Source organism: Somniosus microcephalus, chromosome 9 (assembly GCF_052327205.1).
Source record: "Somniosus microcephalus isolate GS21.2 chromosome 9, FLI_Smic_1.0, whole genome shotgun sequence".
In the NCBI taxonomy this organism is placed as follows: domain Eukaryota; kingdom Metazoa; phylum Chordata; class Chondrichthyes; order Squaliformes; family Somniosidae; genus Somniosus; species Somniosus microcephalus.
In genome coordinates this window covers 22,238,384-22,255,555 of record NC_140995.1, presented here as the reverse complement: position 1 = coordinate 22,255,555, position 17,172 = coordinate 22,238,384, and the positions used below count along the sequence as shown (strand labels likewise).

General features: G+C 44.5%; 1 protein-coding gene across 2 annotated transcripts in view; it reads left to right on the top strand.

The window, feature by feature from the left end:
- LOC147112294 (testis development-related protein-like) overlaps positions 1 to 16,485 on the top strand; it is a 76,596-nt gene extending 60,111 nt beyond the window's left edge. For both annotated transcript variants that reach the window (XM_085996430.1, XM_085996431.1), the window contains one exon: positions 15,903 to 16,485. In XM_085996430.1, the coding sequence (XP_085852556.1) occupies positions 15,903 to 16,239 (337 nt within the window). In that variant the 3' untranslated portion in view covers positions 16,240 to 16,485. The remainder of the gene's footprint in view (positions 1 to 15,902) is intronic.
- Positions 16,486 to 17,172: the final 687 nt, after the last annotated feature.

Here is a 17,172-nt window from a genome sequence, read left to right as displayed (position 1 = left end):
TCTCCTGTTTGGAAGCACAACCTGTGAAACTTGAAAATTAAAAATCGCGTATACGCAAAATTCACTGCCGCGGTTGGCAAAATTTGTCGCAGAGAGGAAACCGTGTATACTTGAAATCCGCGTATGGCAAAACCGCGGTTGGGGCGGGATTCCTGTCTTTCGCCTACTTGTTCTGCAAAGTCTATGCCAGGATCTAGAGTATAGTTTGCACCTAGTTTTTTGCTCTTGCATTGAAAGTGCCAGCAGGTGGTTCCCCCATGAGAATCCCACTGTATATTATGCTCACTGAAGGAAGAGAATGAGTAAAGGAGGGATGCCTAGCAGGTCTGATTGCACCACAGGCGTACTTGGTTCCCCAGCTACCCTCCAATCTGCGTATATCGACAGAGCGTACGTCAGGAACAGTTCCTCGAGGCTGCATTCCAGCAGAGTGGCTATGATAGAATTGTGGGGTATGCTTGAAGCAGACTTGCAACCACGCTCCAGCACAGGCACGGCACATGTAGGATCATAATTCGGCGTACCCGAGGGATTTGAAAGTAACACTTCAGGCGCCTTGCCCATTGTGTCGCAATGCAGTCCTGCAAAGGCCTCTCATATCATTGTGTTGTGCTGCATGCAGAGCTGTTGCAAGAGGAACAGAACACATTAGAACTATGAAAAGGCCTCCATAAGCATAAGAAATGGCCGCAGAAGAGTTTTCACACATTGTGCAAGAGTTTATGGAGGCCATCGTAGATGAAATGTTCAATTAAATACTCTATGGTTCCCAATACATTAAGCCATCTGCCCTATACAGTGGCCAAACATGCCCTATCCCATATTTTCAACGCAGCATATATTCCATTTATTCCCTTCCTTGCCTCTGATTAAACCATTGCTCAAGACAACAACAAAAACACTTTCTTCACCCATACTTGCTTAAGTGCTATCAAATATTTATTCCCCATATAATTGTTTTGTGTTGCCTTGAAGCTATATCACTGTGCTTCCCTTTTCTGAAGTGGTGTATGTGCTCTTGAATCCCAATTCTTCTACAGACTTCTCCAGTGGCTGAAGTAAGTGAGGTGGCGATATGCCACGTGCCAATTGAAGATTCATGGGAATAAGGCCATTGTCATATTTTGAGATTTCAGATCTTGCTGCCATGAGAACACCTTGGTGTAACATGTGGGGAAATAGTACTATCAAGCTAAACTTAGCTCTCGAAGGGTTAAAGTCATAGGACAGCAGGGCTGGCTGGTGTAAATTAGCTTTTCAGATGGATGTCCGAACCAGGGCACCATAAAAGATAGTTTGACATTCCAGTGATGGTTCACACACATTGCTGCTGTGACTACTGTATTCATTTGAACTCAGCAGGGGTTTTTACCAATTAAGCTGGTGCATTCCACTCTTTGGGTTGGTTGACTAAAAGCTGACACTGGAGTCTAGTTTTTGGAAACAGTATGTGGCACGTTCAGTCAACCAACAAACAGATGAGAGAATGATTGAATACAAGCGAGGAGAGTTAGAAAATTAACAAGTCCAGCCAGATGACCCACTGAAGTGAGGTAGCTTAGCAGGTTCATTATTTTTATATTATTACACACAAACAAGCTTTATAGATGGAAATAAGTGAAACTGTTCATAATTGTCATTCTGTATACTTGCCTTACTGTGAAATAAATCAACTTAACAATTCATAACCCAGCCTCGCCTCACCTTGTGGGAACTCGGTCCACTGTCAGATTAAAGAAAGGCACATGCAACAGAGTATATCCCATCCAGATCCAGATTTAGGTGTCAAGGCTTTGCTATATTACAAGTAGATATTGGGCAGTGTGAGTTAACTGTCATAAAAGTCAGGCTGTTTAAAGGGGTAAGTGATGCTACTTAACCTAAGAAGGTATCTACAGCAGACCTGAATGTATTGTCCTTGACCACCTCCTTGAGGTGGGTCTTCAGACAACCCAGCTGTTGGCTTTGTCATATCCACCGATGCAGGAGCTACCTGGTCTGGCACAATCTCTGGTATATGCTTAGTCAGCGGAGGAGGATGGGTGTGAAGCTGTCCAGAAAGCCAGCACTCGTGCATGCTAGGCACAGCCATGACCCTGTTGCTGGGTCCTGGCTTTTATGACAACTGATCCATATGACAGCAAATCAAATGGCAACATTCTCTGTAGCCTTTGATCATGCTTTGTTTAACCTGATCTGCCAGCATGGGAAACTAGAGAAGAATGTACATTCTAAAGTAGAGCCCAAGGCTTCTGCCTGTGTGCATCACTGCAGGTCTCCCTGTAATTGCCACATATTCCAAGGTGGACTAATGTGTACTGAATGCAACCTTTGTCCCTGTACAGATGTGACCTGTGCATCCCAGCACAGTAGCCTTCAGCTGATCCAAGTGCATGTCCACATTGCCTGCTGATTGTGTTGTCTCACACTGAAAGCATCCTTCTTTAAAAAGCCGACTGAGATATGCATCCCTTTGCTTGTCAGCTGAGGTAGGAGGTAAACTAGCCTCTTGGAGTAGTGTCCTGCTTCTCCTCTGCTTCCCACACCACCTCTTCCTGCTTACTTGTGTTTTGTGAGCATCTGGTGCACTCTTGGCACTATCGCGAAAGGAATCCCCCAGGGGCATGTATCTGAGCTGGCACTTGGGTGGCTACTGTCAAGCAATTCACAATTCAAATCGCTTTATTGGCATGATAAGGTACATCTTATGTTGCCAAAGCATCAAAATACATTTATGGTAGATCCGGGGCAGAGGCCTGATGAAATTGCTCCTGTTCTGCACCCAAAGAAAGGAAAGGTGGTGTATTTTAATGGTTGAATCACAAGCCGTATGAGTTCCATGAAAATTTGTGTCTCATTCTTGTGGTTGAGTCTGTGTATTGTTGGCAGTGAGTTGGTGAGTCTATAATGGGAATAAAGAGGATTCAAATTGGTGGTTTGAAAATTCAAGTGCTGTGCACGTCTGAATTTCCAATATGCATTTTCTGTGGCAGATATTTTAAAGTACCCCAAAAGACACAGGATATCCCGTCCAGTGCTAGACCTAAATGTTTTTAAGTCATTTCTAAAATAAGAGCAACTGTAATTTCCATTGGGAGATTTGTGGAAACCGTATAAACGCTTGCACTCTTTCTGTAGAGCTTCTGCCAATCTCCCACCAAAATGATGGCAGGAAAATCCAGGGCTGAGATGTTTAAGATTGTCACACTACCTTTGATCATACTGGCTGCATGCCCAGGGAATTGGCTAGCAATCATAGACCTAAAGGATGGCTACTTGCATACTGCCAGATGGGAATGTCATTGAACATTTCTGAGGTTCAGTTTCGAGGAGCAAACTTCATGGTACACGATATTGTCATTTTGCCCCTCAAACTCTGGTTCTTTTGAAGTGCCTATCTGTGTTTGCAGCACATCTCCTTGTCTATCCATATCTGGACAGTTGATTTATTAGACCCCCTTCTGTAGTTCAGATACTCAGAAGCTGGACTTCATGGTCAATTATGAAAAGTTTCATCTACAACCCATGCAAAACCATTTTGGTGGAAGGTTGAAAACCGGTGCCAAATGGGTGCTATGGTAAGAAGGCCCACCTGTTTGAAAGTCTGGTTTTAGGATGTTATTTTGGTCCTAATTGCTGATTACCATAATTTGAACTTGCCTAGATTTGCTAAATCAGACACCTGCAGGTTTAACACTCGAGCGCTGATTAGATGCAATTTTCATGGACCAGTATATGTGGCCTCCACTCACCCACTGAAGCTGTAGAGTGGGCTGGCTGACACACAGTGGCGTGTTTCAGGATGGCTGAGGGACTGAGTGAGAGGGTGCACAGGTTCTTGGTTGCGGCGCTGGAGGTCCTGGTGGAGGAGGTCCAGAGGAGGAGGGATGTCCTGTACCCACAGGGTGGGGGGTGAGGAGTCCGTCCACCTTGTCCTCCTGTTGCTCATGTCCCCCTCTCCTGCAGCAGCTGGTGCTGCTCTGCCTAGCCTAATGCCATCCTCCCATTCTTTCTGCAGACCCTGGCAAGATGTCAATGACCAAGCACTCCCTTTCTCCTGGTGACTCATAGAAACATAGAAGATAGGAGCAGGAGTAGGCCATTCGGCCCTTCGAGCCTGCTCCGCCATTCAATGAGATCATGGCTGATCATCCAAATTCAGTATCCTGTCCCTGCCTTCTCCCCATATCCCTTGATCCCTTTAGCCTCAAGAAATATATCCAACTCTTTTTTGAGTATATTTAATGAACTGGCCTCCACCGCCCTCTGTGGCAGAGAATTCCACAGGTTCACCACTCTCTGGGTGAAGAAATTCCTCCTCATTTCAGTCCTAAATGGCTTACCCCTTATCCTTAGACTATGACCCCTGGTTCTGGACTCCCCGGCCATCAGAAACATCCTTCCTGCATCTAGTCTGTCCAGGCCTGACAGAATTTTATAGGTTTCGATGAGATCCCCTCAATCTTCTAAACTCCAGTGAGTATAAGCCCAATCGACACAAGGTGGAGTAGCTCAGCACTTGCACTTTTTTTAGGTAAAGTCCTCCGAGAATTTCCACAATAAATGTTTATAGTGTTGGTGACAGTGTCCCAGAAAGTCTCCCGACATGTTTCAACAGTCCTCTTCAAATCTCCAGCAGCAAGTGAAAGGTGATATACCTTTGAGTAGCTCTCTCAACCCTCCAACGACTAGTTTACTCCCAATCAGCTGGTCACTGTTAGGAGTTAGTTCAAGCTCTAGCCACCAAAATGCCATTCAACCTCTTTTTAATGAGTGTGAGCAGGCAATTTAATTGGCAATCAGCTGCTTAATGATCCTCCGAGCGGCCGTTCCTAGCGCTGGCTTCAACTCCTTTATCAAGATGGTGTCGTGCACTAAATGTGGGCTAAACCAGCGTTTCAGCTTAAGACCCATCTTGGTTACCTTGGAGGCTCTTTAGCAGATAAAGTATCCGGGGGCAATCGCCCCCAACATTCTTCGAGGCATTCTTCCGAACTACCCAGTAGTTAATTGAGGTGTATAAAATTATGAGGGGCCTAGATAGTGGATAGGAAGGACCTAGTTCTAGTAGCAGAGGTCAATAACCAGGGGGCATAGATATAAGTAATTGGTAGAAGGATTAAGAGAGGAGTTGAGAACTTTTTTTTTTTTCACCTAGAGGGTGGTGGGGGTCTGGAACTCACTGCCTGAAAGGGTGGTAGAAGCAGAAACCCTCATCACATTTAAAAAGTACTTGGATGTGCACTTGAAGTGCCGTAACCTACAAAGCTACGGACCAAGAGCTGGAAAGTGGAATTAGGTTGGATAACTCTTTCGGCCGACACAGACATGATGGATCAAATGGCTTCCTTTTGTGCCATAAATTTCTGAGATTCTATAATGACCAGTCTATGGCTCTGAATTCCACATGGGAATCATGAGAAGACTGCTCTGCAAGGATATCCTTTATTAATGTCTCCTCCATAGCTGGTGCATGCAACCATGTGAGTGGGTGGGAGAGAGGTGAGGGGTGGCATTCCTGCTGCAGATAACTGCACTCGGGGGCAAATTGATTATGGAACAACCCACTACCTGGAATTGAGGGTGGTAAGGTTGAATTTCTGGCCCTTACTACAGGGCAAATCGACATTTGTTATGAATGAACAGTGTTACTGAAATCTAGGTCCCCATCCGAGATCAACTGTATTTGATTTGACATTTTGAGACGGTGGTCTTTGCAAATCATCCAGAATTCCTACTAAGAATTACTTCTTGGGGCGTATTTGCATTCTGCAAGCCAACTTGCTTCACGTCAGTCCGATAGTTTATAGTATGCATGCACCCAGAGTTTCATTCAGGCCAAGCAATTGGTGTCCTGTTGTTTTGACTGTTGCTACACCAGTTGGAAATGGAGTGTTGTTTTCACTGTGGCTGTAAATAGTGCAATATCTCTACAAAGTAATTTCAGAAATAAATTAACAATTATTTGCTTCCTATGATGCAAAGTCCTGAGGCAAGCTAATGACCAAGCAGTAGATAGTTAAATGGTTGGTTGAGTGCTCACTGGGCACCTCGCAATCAGGTTCTGATAATATTTTCTAGGCTGCCACATGGAGTAATCCTCAAGATTATTAGATTACTGTCAAGCTTTGCTTGTAGTGCCATAAAACAATGCCTTTGGCAACACTTATCTTTGCAGCTTGTGTTATGGCTGCTTTGCAGCTGGTGTGAAGGCTGTCTCCTCTGAATTAGTTTTGTACACTCCTATGATACATGTAGGAGTCTTAATGGAGAACAATACCCTGTCTGTTAGGATCCTCTTAATTTTTTGAATGCTGTGCATCCTCCATACACAAACCCACCCAACCCTCCCATCAGTACAATTGTAGGTTTATTTTTTGTTTTGCTTTGGCACTTCGCTTCAGTTTTTTTGCTTCAGGATAAAACAAGTCCTGGACTTTATGATGCGGGAGACGATGAGCAACACCGCCTATCGACAATGCTATTGACATTTCTTTGGTTGTGTGTAGAAGCTACACGCCAATCAATGTAGGCTTAATCCCAATGCTGTGTAGAGGATGCGTATCATTTGAAGAATGAAGACGATCCCAGAGAATGGATCATTTTGGGGGATTATTTTTTTTTGTTAGTGCCATTTCCCAGTATTGACATTCCTCAGCTCGAGGAAAGACAGATAATGTTAAATAAAATGTAATCAAGTGTGCAGAAAGCTCTGTTTTTATATAATTTTTGAATTGTATGACAAACTTCTTGAGGTAGGGACAAGGCCTGTTCCTCTCCTATTCTATTCCAGGCCACTGGTTTGTGGTTTTCATGGGCAAGGTGGGGGGAGAGGACAGACTAAATTGCAGAATGTGATTTCCCCCACCCCACCCCAAAAACCACCAGTCAGAATTGAATTTGACTTTTGCAGTCAGTTTAAGCTGAAAGCCCTGATTCTAGCAAATAGCTGCACCCTTGCAGATTGTGGACAAAACCACTCTGTTTTTCTGTTTTCATGGAAAAAGTGGATTGAATATTTTATATTTCCTTTTGCTTGAAAAAACAACCCTGGCTCTATGCAATTCTTAATTTATTACACCTGATTACAAAGCCTAAAGAGTCACAGCCATTACAATATTGTTGGAGAACTTGATTAGCTGTGTCTATTCTACAATCTCCTGAGATTAATTAGCATAAATGGTGCTCAAGACTGTCAGCAAAATAGCATGAAATCAATTATGACCAGAAGGAATCGTTTAATCCCATTGAATTATTCAAAATTATCTCGCATACACAGGCAGTTATTTTGGCCAAAGGGTAAAAACAGGCACTAAATGGGTGTTGTGCTAATGAGACACATCTGTTGGAAAGTCTGGTTTTAGCACGTAATTTTGGTCCTAATTTCTGATTACCATAATTTAAACTTGCCTGGAGGTGTTAAATCAGACACCTGCAGGTTGAGCACTCGAGCTTTGGCTAGAAACAATTTTCGTGGAGCAGTATATGTGGACTCCACTTCCATTGAAGGTGTGGAGTGGGCTGGCTGACTCACAGCGGCAGGTTTCAGGATGGCTGAGGGACCGAGCGAGAGGGCGCACAGGTTCTTGGACATGGCATTGGAGGGCCAGTGGAGGAGGGATGTTCTGTCCCTGCAGGGGGAAGGAGTGTACCTCACCCTCCCCTCCCTCCTCCCCCAAAACCACCACCTCCTTGTGGCTCTTGAGCTTGACCCTCTGGCACAACAGCTGGTCTCTCATGATTGGCAGATTCTGGAGCATGCAGCAAGTCAGCATGAATCTGGAGCCCTCTTTGCCCTCCTGTCCCCCACTCATCCAGCAGTTGGTGTTGCTCTGCCTGGCCTCATCTCTTCCTCCTCCAGACCAAGGTGGACCCCTGGTGAGGTGCCCACGACCAAGCACTCCCTTTCTCCTGGTGACTCATAAGGTGGAGTAGCTCAGCACTGCGAAGTCCTCAGAGAATTTCCAGAATAAATGTTGACTGAGTGTTGGTGAGGTCTTGACAGAAAGTTTCCCGATGTGTTTCAGTAGTCCTCTTCAAACCTCCAGCAGCAAACGAACAGTAAAAGGTGATGTGCCTTTTTAAGTAGCGCTCGAAATCTTCTGCAACGACTCGTTTGCAACGACTCGTTTACTCCCAATCAGCTGGTAGGCGAGGGTGTTGGGTCAAGTGTTAGTCACCAAAATGCCATGCAACCTCGTTAATGAGCGCTAGCAGGCAATTTAAATGGCAATCAGCTGCTTAATGATCCTCCGGGTGGCCATTCCTAGCTCAAGTATCAAACACTTTGTGATACATTTGAGTTTATATTTACAGCTGGAGCACTTAGTTTAGATTGCATCTGATTTTTAAGAACAAAAATAAATTGTTGCATTTTTCAATTTCAGTAACTAGTTTTTTACGGTACTTATCAAAATATCTACAACAATCTTATGTACAGAAAATTGATAGCGTAGGCTTGTTTCTCAGCTACTTTGCACCTACTTGACAACATAGAAAACATACTGGTCTATTTACCTGCAGCTGATATTTTTGCTGAGCTGATAATACTTTTGTTATCGAATTGTAAAATAATAACTAGTTGTGGAGGTGGCTACTTTCTGGTGTCTTTATGAAGATGATAATTTAACTGGTGTCTGATGCTTGCAGAACTTAAAAATATAATAACCTATCGTAGAAGTTGGCACTATGTGAACTCTGGCAACCAATATTTTGTTAGTGAATTGTTATGACTAGATTTCAGAATTTTTTCAATGTTTGTCCTTAACTTTCCCAGAATCCATGACTAAATAATGAATAAACATCCACTACCATCACTCGACCTTACAAATACAGATCACATTAAACCTAATAAATCATCCTTCGTCACTCGCATATGAGATCAACCAAGCGGTAAGAGGGTATAGGAGAGTTGGCTCAAGACCAGTCAAAATGGCAGATGCTGAGGAGGTTCTTAAATGTGGGAAGGGAAGCGGTTTAGCAAGGGAGTTTCCAAAGATGAGGGCCAAGAACTGGTGAAAGCTGTGCCACCAAGTTTGGAACAGGAGACCAGATCAAAGGAGTGTTGGGCCTGGGCTGGAAAGTAGGGCTGAAGGAGGTTATAGAGGTGGGGTGAGGTTGGGCACTGGATGGGTTTGTAAATTTTGAATCAAGTGTATTGAGACAATGGAGGTCAGCAAGGGTGATGGGTTATTGAGACCTAGGATTGGATTATTTCTCTTTTTTGCAGTACTCCACTCAGCTGGAGGCAAGTGGAGAACTGAGTTTGTCTTTCTCAAATAAAAGTGTTTTCATCAAGGACTCCAGCGAAGGGAAGTGCTAAAGGCTTCTTGACTTGTATTGTTTTGAAATGGGTCTAAAATACTTATGAATAAACAACTTTTTGCTGTAATCTAGCATAATCTGTTGTGTTTACTCTCTTTTTAGTTTTAGTTAATAAATCTGATTCATAGTTTGTTGCTCGAGATAAATAGGCATAGAATCATAGAATGGTTACAGCACAGAAGGAGGCCATTTGGCCCATCGAGCCCGTGCCAGCTCTCTGCAAGAGCACTTCAGCTAGTCCCACTCCCCCGCCCTTTCCCCGTAGCCCTGCAAATTTTTTTCCTTCAGGTACTTCCTTTTAAAAGCCACGATTGAGTTTGCCTCCACCACCCTTTTCAGGCAGTGCATTCCAGATCCTACCCACTCACTGTTTTTATAAAAAAAAAAAAAAAAACTTTCCCCCCATGTCACCTTTGGTTCTTTTGCCAATCACCTTGAATCTGTGGCCTTTGGTTCTCGACCCTTCTGCCAATGAGAACAGTGTTTCTCTCTCTACTCTGTCCAGACCCCTCATGATTTTGAACACCTCCTATCAAGTCTCCTCTCAACCTTCTCTGCTGTAAGGAGAAGAACCCCAGCTTCTCTAGTCTATCCACGTAACTGAAGTCCCTCATCCCTGGAATCATTCTCGTGAATCTTTCTTTTCTGCACCTTCTCTAAGACCTTCACATCCTTCCTAAAGTGCAGTGCCCAGAATTGGACACAATACTCCAGTTGAGGCCGAACCAGTGTTTTATAAAGGTTCTTCATAATTTCCTTGCTTTTGTACTCTATGCCTCTATTTATGAAGCCCAGGATCCTCTATGCTTTTTTTAACCACTTTCTCAACCTGTCCTTCCACCTTCAACAATTTGTGCAAATATACCCCCAAGTCTCTGTTCCTGCACCCCCCTTTAGAATTGTACCCTTTAGTGTATATTGCCTCTCCTTGTTCTTCCTATCAAAATGTATCACTTCACACTTCTGTGTTAAATTTCATATGCCATGTGTCTGCCCATTTCACCAGCCTGTTTTTGTCTTCGAAGTCTATCACTATCCTCTTCACTGTGCACTATACTTCCAAGTTTTGTGTTATCTACAAATTTTGAAATTGTGCCCTGTACACTCAAGTCCAAGTCATTAATATATATCAAATAAAGCAGTGGTCCTAGTACTGACCTCCTGGGGAACACCACTGTGTACTGTCCTCCAGTCTGAAAAGCAACCATTCACTACTACTGTTTCCTGTCACTTAGCCAATTTCGTATCCATGCTGCCACTGTCCCTTTTATTCCCTGGGCTTCAACTTTGCTGGCAAGCCTATTATGCGGCACTTTATCAGATGGCTTTTGGAAGTCCATATACACCAAGTCAACTGCATTGCCTTCAACCCTCTGTTACGTCACCCAAAATCGCAATCAAGCTAGTTAAACACTGTCTTTAACAAATCCGTGCTGACTTTCTTAAATTAATCCACACTTGTCCAAGTGACTGTTAACTTTGTCCCTGATTATCGTTTCCAAAAGCTTCCCCACTACTGAGGTTAAACTGACTGGCCTCTGTAGTTGCTGGGTTTATCATTACACCCTTTTTTTTGAACAAGGTTGTAACATTTGCAATTCTCCAGTCCTCTGGCACCACCCCTGTATCTAAGGAGGATTGGTAAATTATGGCCAGTGTCTCTCTGATTTCCTCCTTAACCTCCCTCACCTCCCTCAGCATCCTAGGATGCATCCCATCTGGTCTTGGTGACTTATCAACTTTGAGTACAGACAGCCTTTCTAGTACCTCCTATCAATTTTTATCTCATCCAGTATCTCAACTACCTCCTTTCACTGGCTTTGGCAGCATCTTCTTCCTTGGTGAAGACAGATGCAAAGTACTCATTTAGTACCTCAGCCATGCCCTCTGCCTCCATGCATAGGTCTCCCTTTTTGGTCCCTAATCAGCCCCACCTCTCTTCTTACTACCTGTTTATTATTTATATGCCTATAGAAGACTTGAATTCCCTTTTATGTTAGCTGCCAATCTATTCTCATACTCTGTCTTTGCCCCTCTTTTTGCTTTTTCACTTCCCCTCTGACCTTTTCTATATTCAGCCTGATTCTCACTTGTATTCTCAACCTGACATCCATCATACACGCCCTTTTTCTGCTTCATCTTATTCTCTATCTCTTTTGTCATCCTGGGAGCTCTGGCTTTGGTTGCCCTACCTTTCCCCCACATGGGAATGTACCTCGACTGTACCCGAACCATTTCCTCTTTAAAGACAGCCCATTGTTCGATTACAGTTTTGCCTGCCAATCTTTGATTCCAATTTACCTGGTCGAGATCCATTCTCAACTCACTGAAATTTGACTTAAAATACTCCTGTGCAGCACCTTGGGACATTTTAATACGTTAAAGGCGCTATATAAATACAAGTTGTTGTTGTTGCAAATTTGCTCCCCTCTTTCCCACTAGTTGGCGGCCTATAGAATACACAGTAGTGTAATGCCACCTCTTCTTTCTTAACTCTAACTAAATAGATTCTGTCCTTGAACCCTCCAGGACATCCTCTCTCTCCAGCACTGCAACATTCTCCTTAACTAATACTGTCACACCACCTCCTCTTTCTTTCCCTATCTTTCCTGAACACCTTGTATCCAAGAATATTTAAAACCCAATCCTGCCCTTTTTTTTGAGCCAGGTCTCTGTTATCGCTGTGACATCATATTCCCATGTGGTTATTTTGCACCTGCAGCTCACCAACCTTATTTACCACGCTTCATGCATTTACACACATGCACTGTAAACCTATCTTAGACCTCCTTGTATTCTCTTAATTTGACCCCACCTAATACCTTACTATTTCTTACTCTAGTGCTGTCTGTCTCTCCCCATCCTTTGTACACCTTGTTTCTCCTTTCTAATGCTACATTCTGGTACCTGTTCCCCCACCAAATTAGTTTAAACCCTCCCCAGCAGCACTCGCAACCCCCCCTCCCTCCCACAAGGCCATTGGTCCCGACTCTGAGGTGCAGCCTGTACAGGTCCCACCTCCCCCAGGACCAGTCCCAATGTCCCAGGAATCTGAAGCCCTCCCTCCTGCACCATCTCTCCAGCCACGCATTCATCTGCTGTATCCTCCTATTTCTATACTCAGTAGCTTGTGGCACAGGGAGTAATCCAGAGATTATTACCTTTTTTTTTTTTTTTAAACCTATGTCGTTGGTACTGATATGGACCACAACCTCCGGCTGTTCACCCTCCCCCTCAATGTTCTGCAGCCGCTCAGTGACATCTTTGACCCTGGCATCAGGGAGGCAACATACCATCCTGGAATCACATCTGCGGCTGCAGAAATGCCTGCCTGTTACCCTAAACATTGAATCCCCTACCGCTATTGCCTTCCTGATCTTCCTCTTTTTTTTCTTTTTTCCCCCCCCGACTACAGCTGAGCCACTCGTGGTGCCGTGGACTTGGCTCTGGCTGTACTCCACAGAGGAATCATCGCCCTCACCAGTACTGGTTTAGAGAGTGAGATGCACTCGGGGGACTCCTGCACTACCTGCCTGGTCCTCCTTGTCTGTCTGACAGTCACATGTTCCCTCTCTGCCTGCACACTCTTACGCCGTGGGGTGACCATCTCCTGAAACGTGCTATCCACTGATGCACCGCAGTGATGCCAGCTGCTGCTCCAGCTCTGAAACCCAGAGCTTGAGCTCCTCCAGCTGACGACACTTCCTGCACACATGGTTGTCCAGGACACTGGAAACGTCCTGGAGTTCCCACATGGCACAAGATGTGCATTCCACAGGACTGCGGTGCCCTGCTATGCCTCTATATTTATTCGACGATTAAATAACTTACAGAAATAAACTTAAGACTAAGGGGATGAAATTGGGTGCTTGTGTGCCTCCCCGGGGGGCACTAAACGGGGCGCAGATGGCTTTGCAACCAGGTGCGGCGCTGACATCGACTCCCACCATATTCGGTGGGAGTTCTGTGGTGGTGCTATGGTGTTGTGGCCCTGATCTCCTTCGCCCGGAGATCATGACGACATTGCCCCAGACCTGAAATTGACTTCCGCCCCCTGCAGCAGCGCCAGTCGAAAACACCGACTGCTGCAGGAGGTGTGCATCGGGCAGGCGGCCGCTTCGGGGGCGATTGAGTAAAGGCGAGGTGGCCGAGGTAAGTGGGGGGGAAAAAAAACTTGCCTTTTCTGTTATAGTTTTTTTCGCGGGTTCCTGCCCGCAGTCGATCTGCTTGAGTGCCAGGCTGACCATGTGGGATCACGGCTGCCTTGGTGGTCCAAGTAGGTGCTTTTTAAATTGCAGAGCCTGCAGCGATGGCCTTTCCCTTTTAAGGGAGGGAAGGAGCCTTTGAATGCGGCAGCGCTGCACAGCCCAGTTTGCAGCGCTGAAGTCTCCACCCCCCTCTCTGACGTTGGTGCCCTAAGAAGGAAGTGGAGCGCTCGATGTTAGTGCCCCAAAATGGTCGATACCAAATTTTCCCCCGTAAGAGTCTTGCAAGTCGGGCCTACCTTTATCTTTGGCCGCTTCTCTCACTTAGTCAAAGTCTTTATTCACATGATTATCTATAGTTATATTAATTAGTTTATCTAGTTAAGTTAGAGAATAAAACGCTAATACTTGCCTACCTGCAGTCCTGTGACATCACTGCTTGATTTTGCTGTTCTTTTGGAATTTGTACCGCCGCCTCCGCTGTTGCTGCTGGCTCCTCACAGCCTGTCGGAATGTTATCTGTCCATCAGTTGCAGAGGTTCAGAGTTCCTGTTTCCAGCATACACGGTAAAAGGGTTTATTATTCACACTATCTCCCAGATTACCTAGTGCATAAGGTCATGCTTTGGTTCATAGGGAGCATGGTCTATCGTTGCAGTTCCTTTGAACTGTGCCTGAGAATAAATATTTGGATTGTACTGATGGCAAAATGGTAGTGTTGGTTTTTTCTCTTGATTTTTCTCCCCATTCTTTCTTCCCATTCTTTCTTCACATGAAGCCAATACTTTCAGTAAATAGACTGGTGTGTGCATATCAGCTTGGTACTTAAAAATTACAGTGATTGTATCTATAAATGCTGAAAAAGGCATTACTAAAACATTGGGATAACAAGAAGTGCACATAGTTGCAAGTGTGTGTATATAATATATTTTGAACAATTGGCATATGTTGATAGACAACCCGAGGGGGTTGCCGCAAATGTTCCTGCTAAACTGCGCTGCAGTCTGGAGGTCCCCCGCAGGCCGCTCACCAGCTTTTCAATGGCAATAACCACGCATGCAAGAAAAATTGAATGGGCTGCGCAGCCGGTTAAAAAGACCATCCGCCCAAAAAAAATTTACAGGGAACATTGGTTGCCGCGCAAGCAGCCTAACGCGCTGCAATTAAATGCGGAAGTCGACGGACATCTGAATCTCTCTCCTTTTTAAGGCCCTCCTTGAAACCCACCTCTTCAACCAGTAACCCCTCCTGATGTCTCCTTTGGCTCGGATCCATTTTTACCGTATGCCGCTTTGAAGTGCCTTGGGTCATATTTTTCCCCACATTAAAAGGCAAAATACAAGGGCAAGTTTAGTTGTGCTCCAAAACCGAGAGGCACTGCTGCTGATTGTGGCACCCCTACTGCTGTCCTGGCTGAGATGAGCTAACTTGGATCAGACCAGGAATCGATTCTGTCTTTCTGGCCCGAGTCTTCATGCCATATGCAACCACATTCACAAATGCGTTCGCCCACTAAACATTTGAGCACTTCATTTCAAAAGCCTGCGCAGTTTTGCAGCTCTGAGCCAGTATCCATTTAGTTATTTCTTCAGCTGTAATACAGATTGAGCATCTCAAATCCAGACACCGAGGGAGGCTTACCAAAAGCGCAATCTGGGCCCAGGCATTTCCGGACCTTGGCACGTGTTTCTGATGTCCGAAGTTCGGAAATATCGCAACCTGGGCTCGGGCATTTCCGGACTTTGGACATCAGAAACACGTTCTGAAGTCCGGAAAATCGGCTCGGCCTCGGTCCCGAGGTTGCCGGATTCGGGACGTTCTACCTGCAGTAACTTTGAAAAGTAAAATTAATCTTGTGAACTAAATCTAAATATAAGAAGTCACACAACACCAGGTTATAGTCCAACAGCTTTATTTGAAATCACAAGCTTTCGGAGCGCTGCCGAGGCATTTATCACACCTCGGCAGAGAGATAATCACAGCAATCAAAGGTGTGAAAGTTGGCAAGATTACCTGTAAACATCTGACATTATTCTCTGACTATATAAGCTGTGTCTTTATGCATTTCTCCACTTCACCTGACGAAGGAGCAGCGCTCAAAGCTTGTGATTTCAAATAAAGCTGTTGGACTATAACCTGGTGTTGTGTGACTTCTTGCATTTGTCCACCCCAGTCCAACTCCGGCATCTCCACACCATAAATCTAAATACATCATCCACTGTGTAAGTGTTATTGGGGCAGGTCACAGCGGTTGGTTAGTCCCATTCTGGAAGCAGTTATATACTGTATGTACTGTGAATGCATGCTTTCGAAAGCAGGTTGTACCACCAGTGGTTGCAGTGATTATTTTTTTTCCCCCTTGTATCTTCGCAGGGCCACCGTAAAACTAAAAGAGGAGGTGAAGATGGAGAAGAAACCTAGTTTCTGGGACAGTTTAGGAATTAAACAGAATTCAGCCAGCAAGATTCCCACAGAGGAGGAGGTTTGGGATCCACAAGTTACGATGGAGAACCCTTGCAGCAATCTGACTGATTCCAATGCCTGGCCTGACTGGGCGAGCGAGACTAGCGGCAGTTCCAAATATACTAGCCTGGACAGTGAAGCAAATACAAGTGGCTCCAGGTGGAGCATCATGACAGCAGGGAAGCTGCCCGGAATCCGGAGGCGCAGCAAAGGAAATCTGACTGACTGCTGGGAAGATCTCGAGTGATACCATCAGCCTTAATGTTAGTCCAAGGTTCAGTTTGCACCGTACTTCACCTCTTGCATTTATTCAGTCATGCTTTCTATGGACTCTTTTTTTTTGATCCATCCTTTTGCTTCTAATTCTGTGATTTTTTTTTATGCACAAGTGAAGAAGCTGGTGCCTGATCAGCACTATATTTAATTAAGTCAGTCAGTAACCTTTCTGTTGTGCCATAATTATTCCAATAAATATAATTACACCTTTTCCATTCAGATGACCTTTCACTGTAAAGTGCTCCATCACTGTTCATTATTTGTGACTGTTTAACATCAGCTTAACTGAGTGCCTAAATATAATTATATTTATTAATACTTTATCACTTTTTTAGCATCTTCAGTTCCCACTGCCCCTTCTTCGCCTAGTAAAGGAGGATGGTACAAGTGTGGCTGGACTGAGGGGAAAAAAACACACTTTTTTGCTCCTCCTTCCAGTATGTAGCTCTGCAGCACAATGCTGATCAGTCTGGCTGAGAAGTGATTAAAGTCCATCCAGTAAATTGAACTTGAATGTTTGTTGAAGCTGAGATTTGTATGGAGTCCAGTGTCTTGCCGGCATTGGGTAAGAAGCTGCTTGTGGTTGTTCTGGACCGAATGTGCCTCCCATTATTATTTCATTTTGGGAAGTATTCTAGGAACAACCAAGTGTTCTGGGCAACAGATACCACTGCGTGAGATCCTTCTACAGGGTGATCCAGCTACTTTATTTTCACTTGATCTTAACCTACCTGGTCAGTGACATCATGTTACTGTATATACATTAAAAAAAAAATTTTTTACAAAATGTGCCATTTTTTCCCCCCCCTTCTCTCCTGAAGATTGTGACTTATGCTCAGATACAGTAATAATATTCTTTATACCACTCCATAGTGTGAACCTGAACAGTGAGGATGGGCTGTTT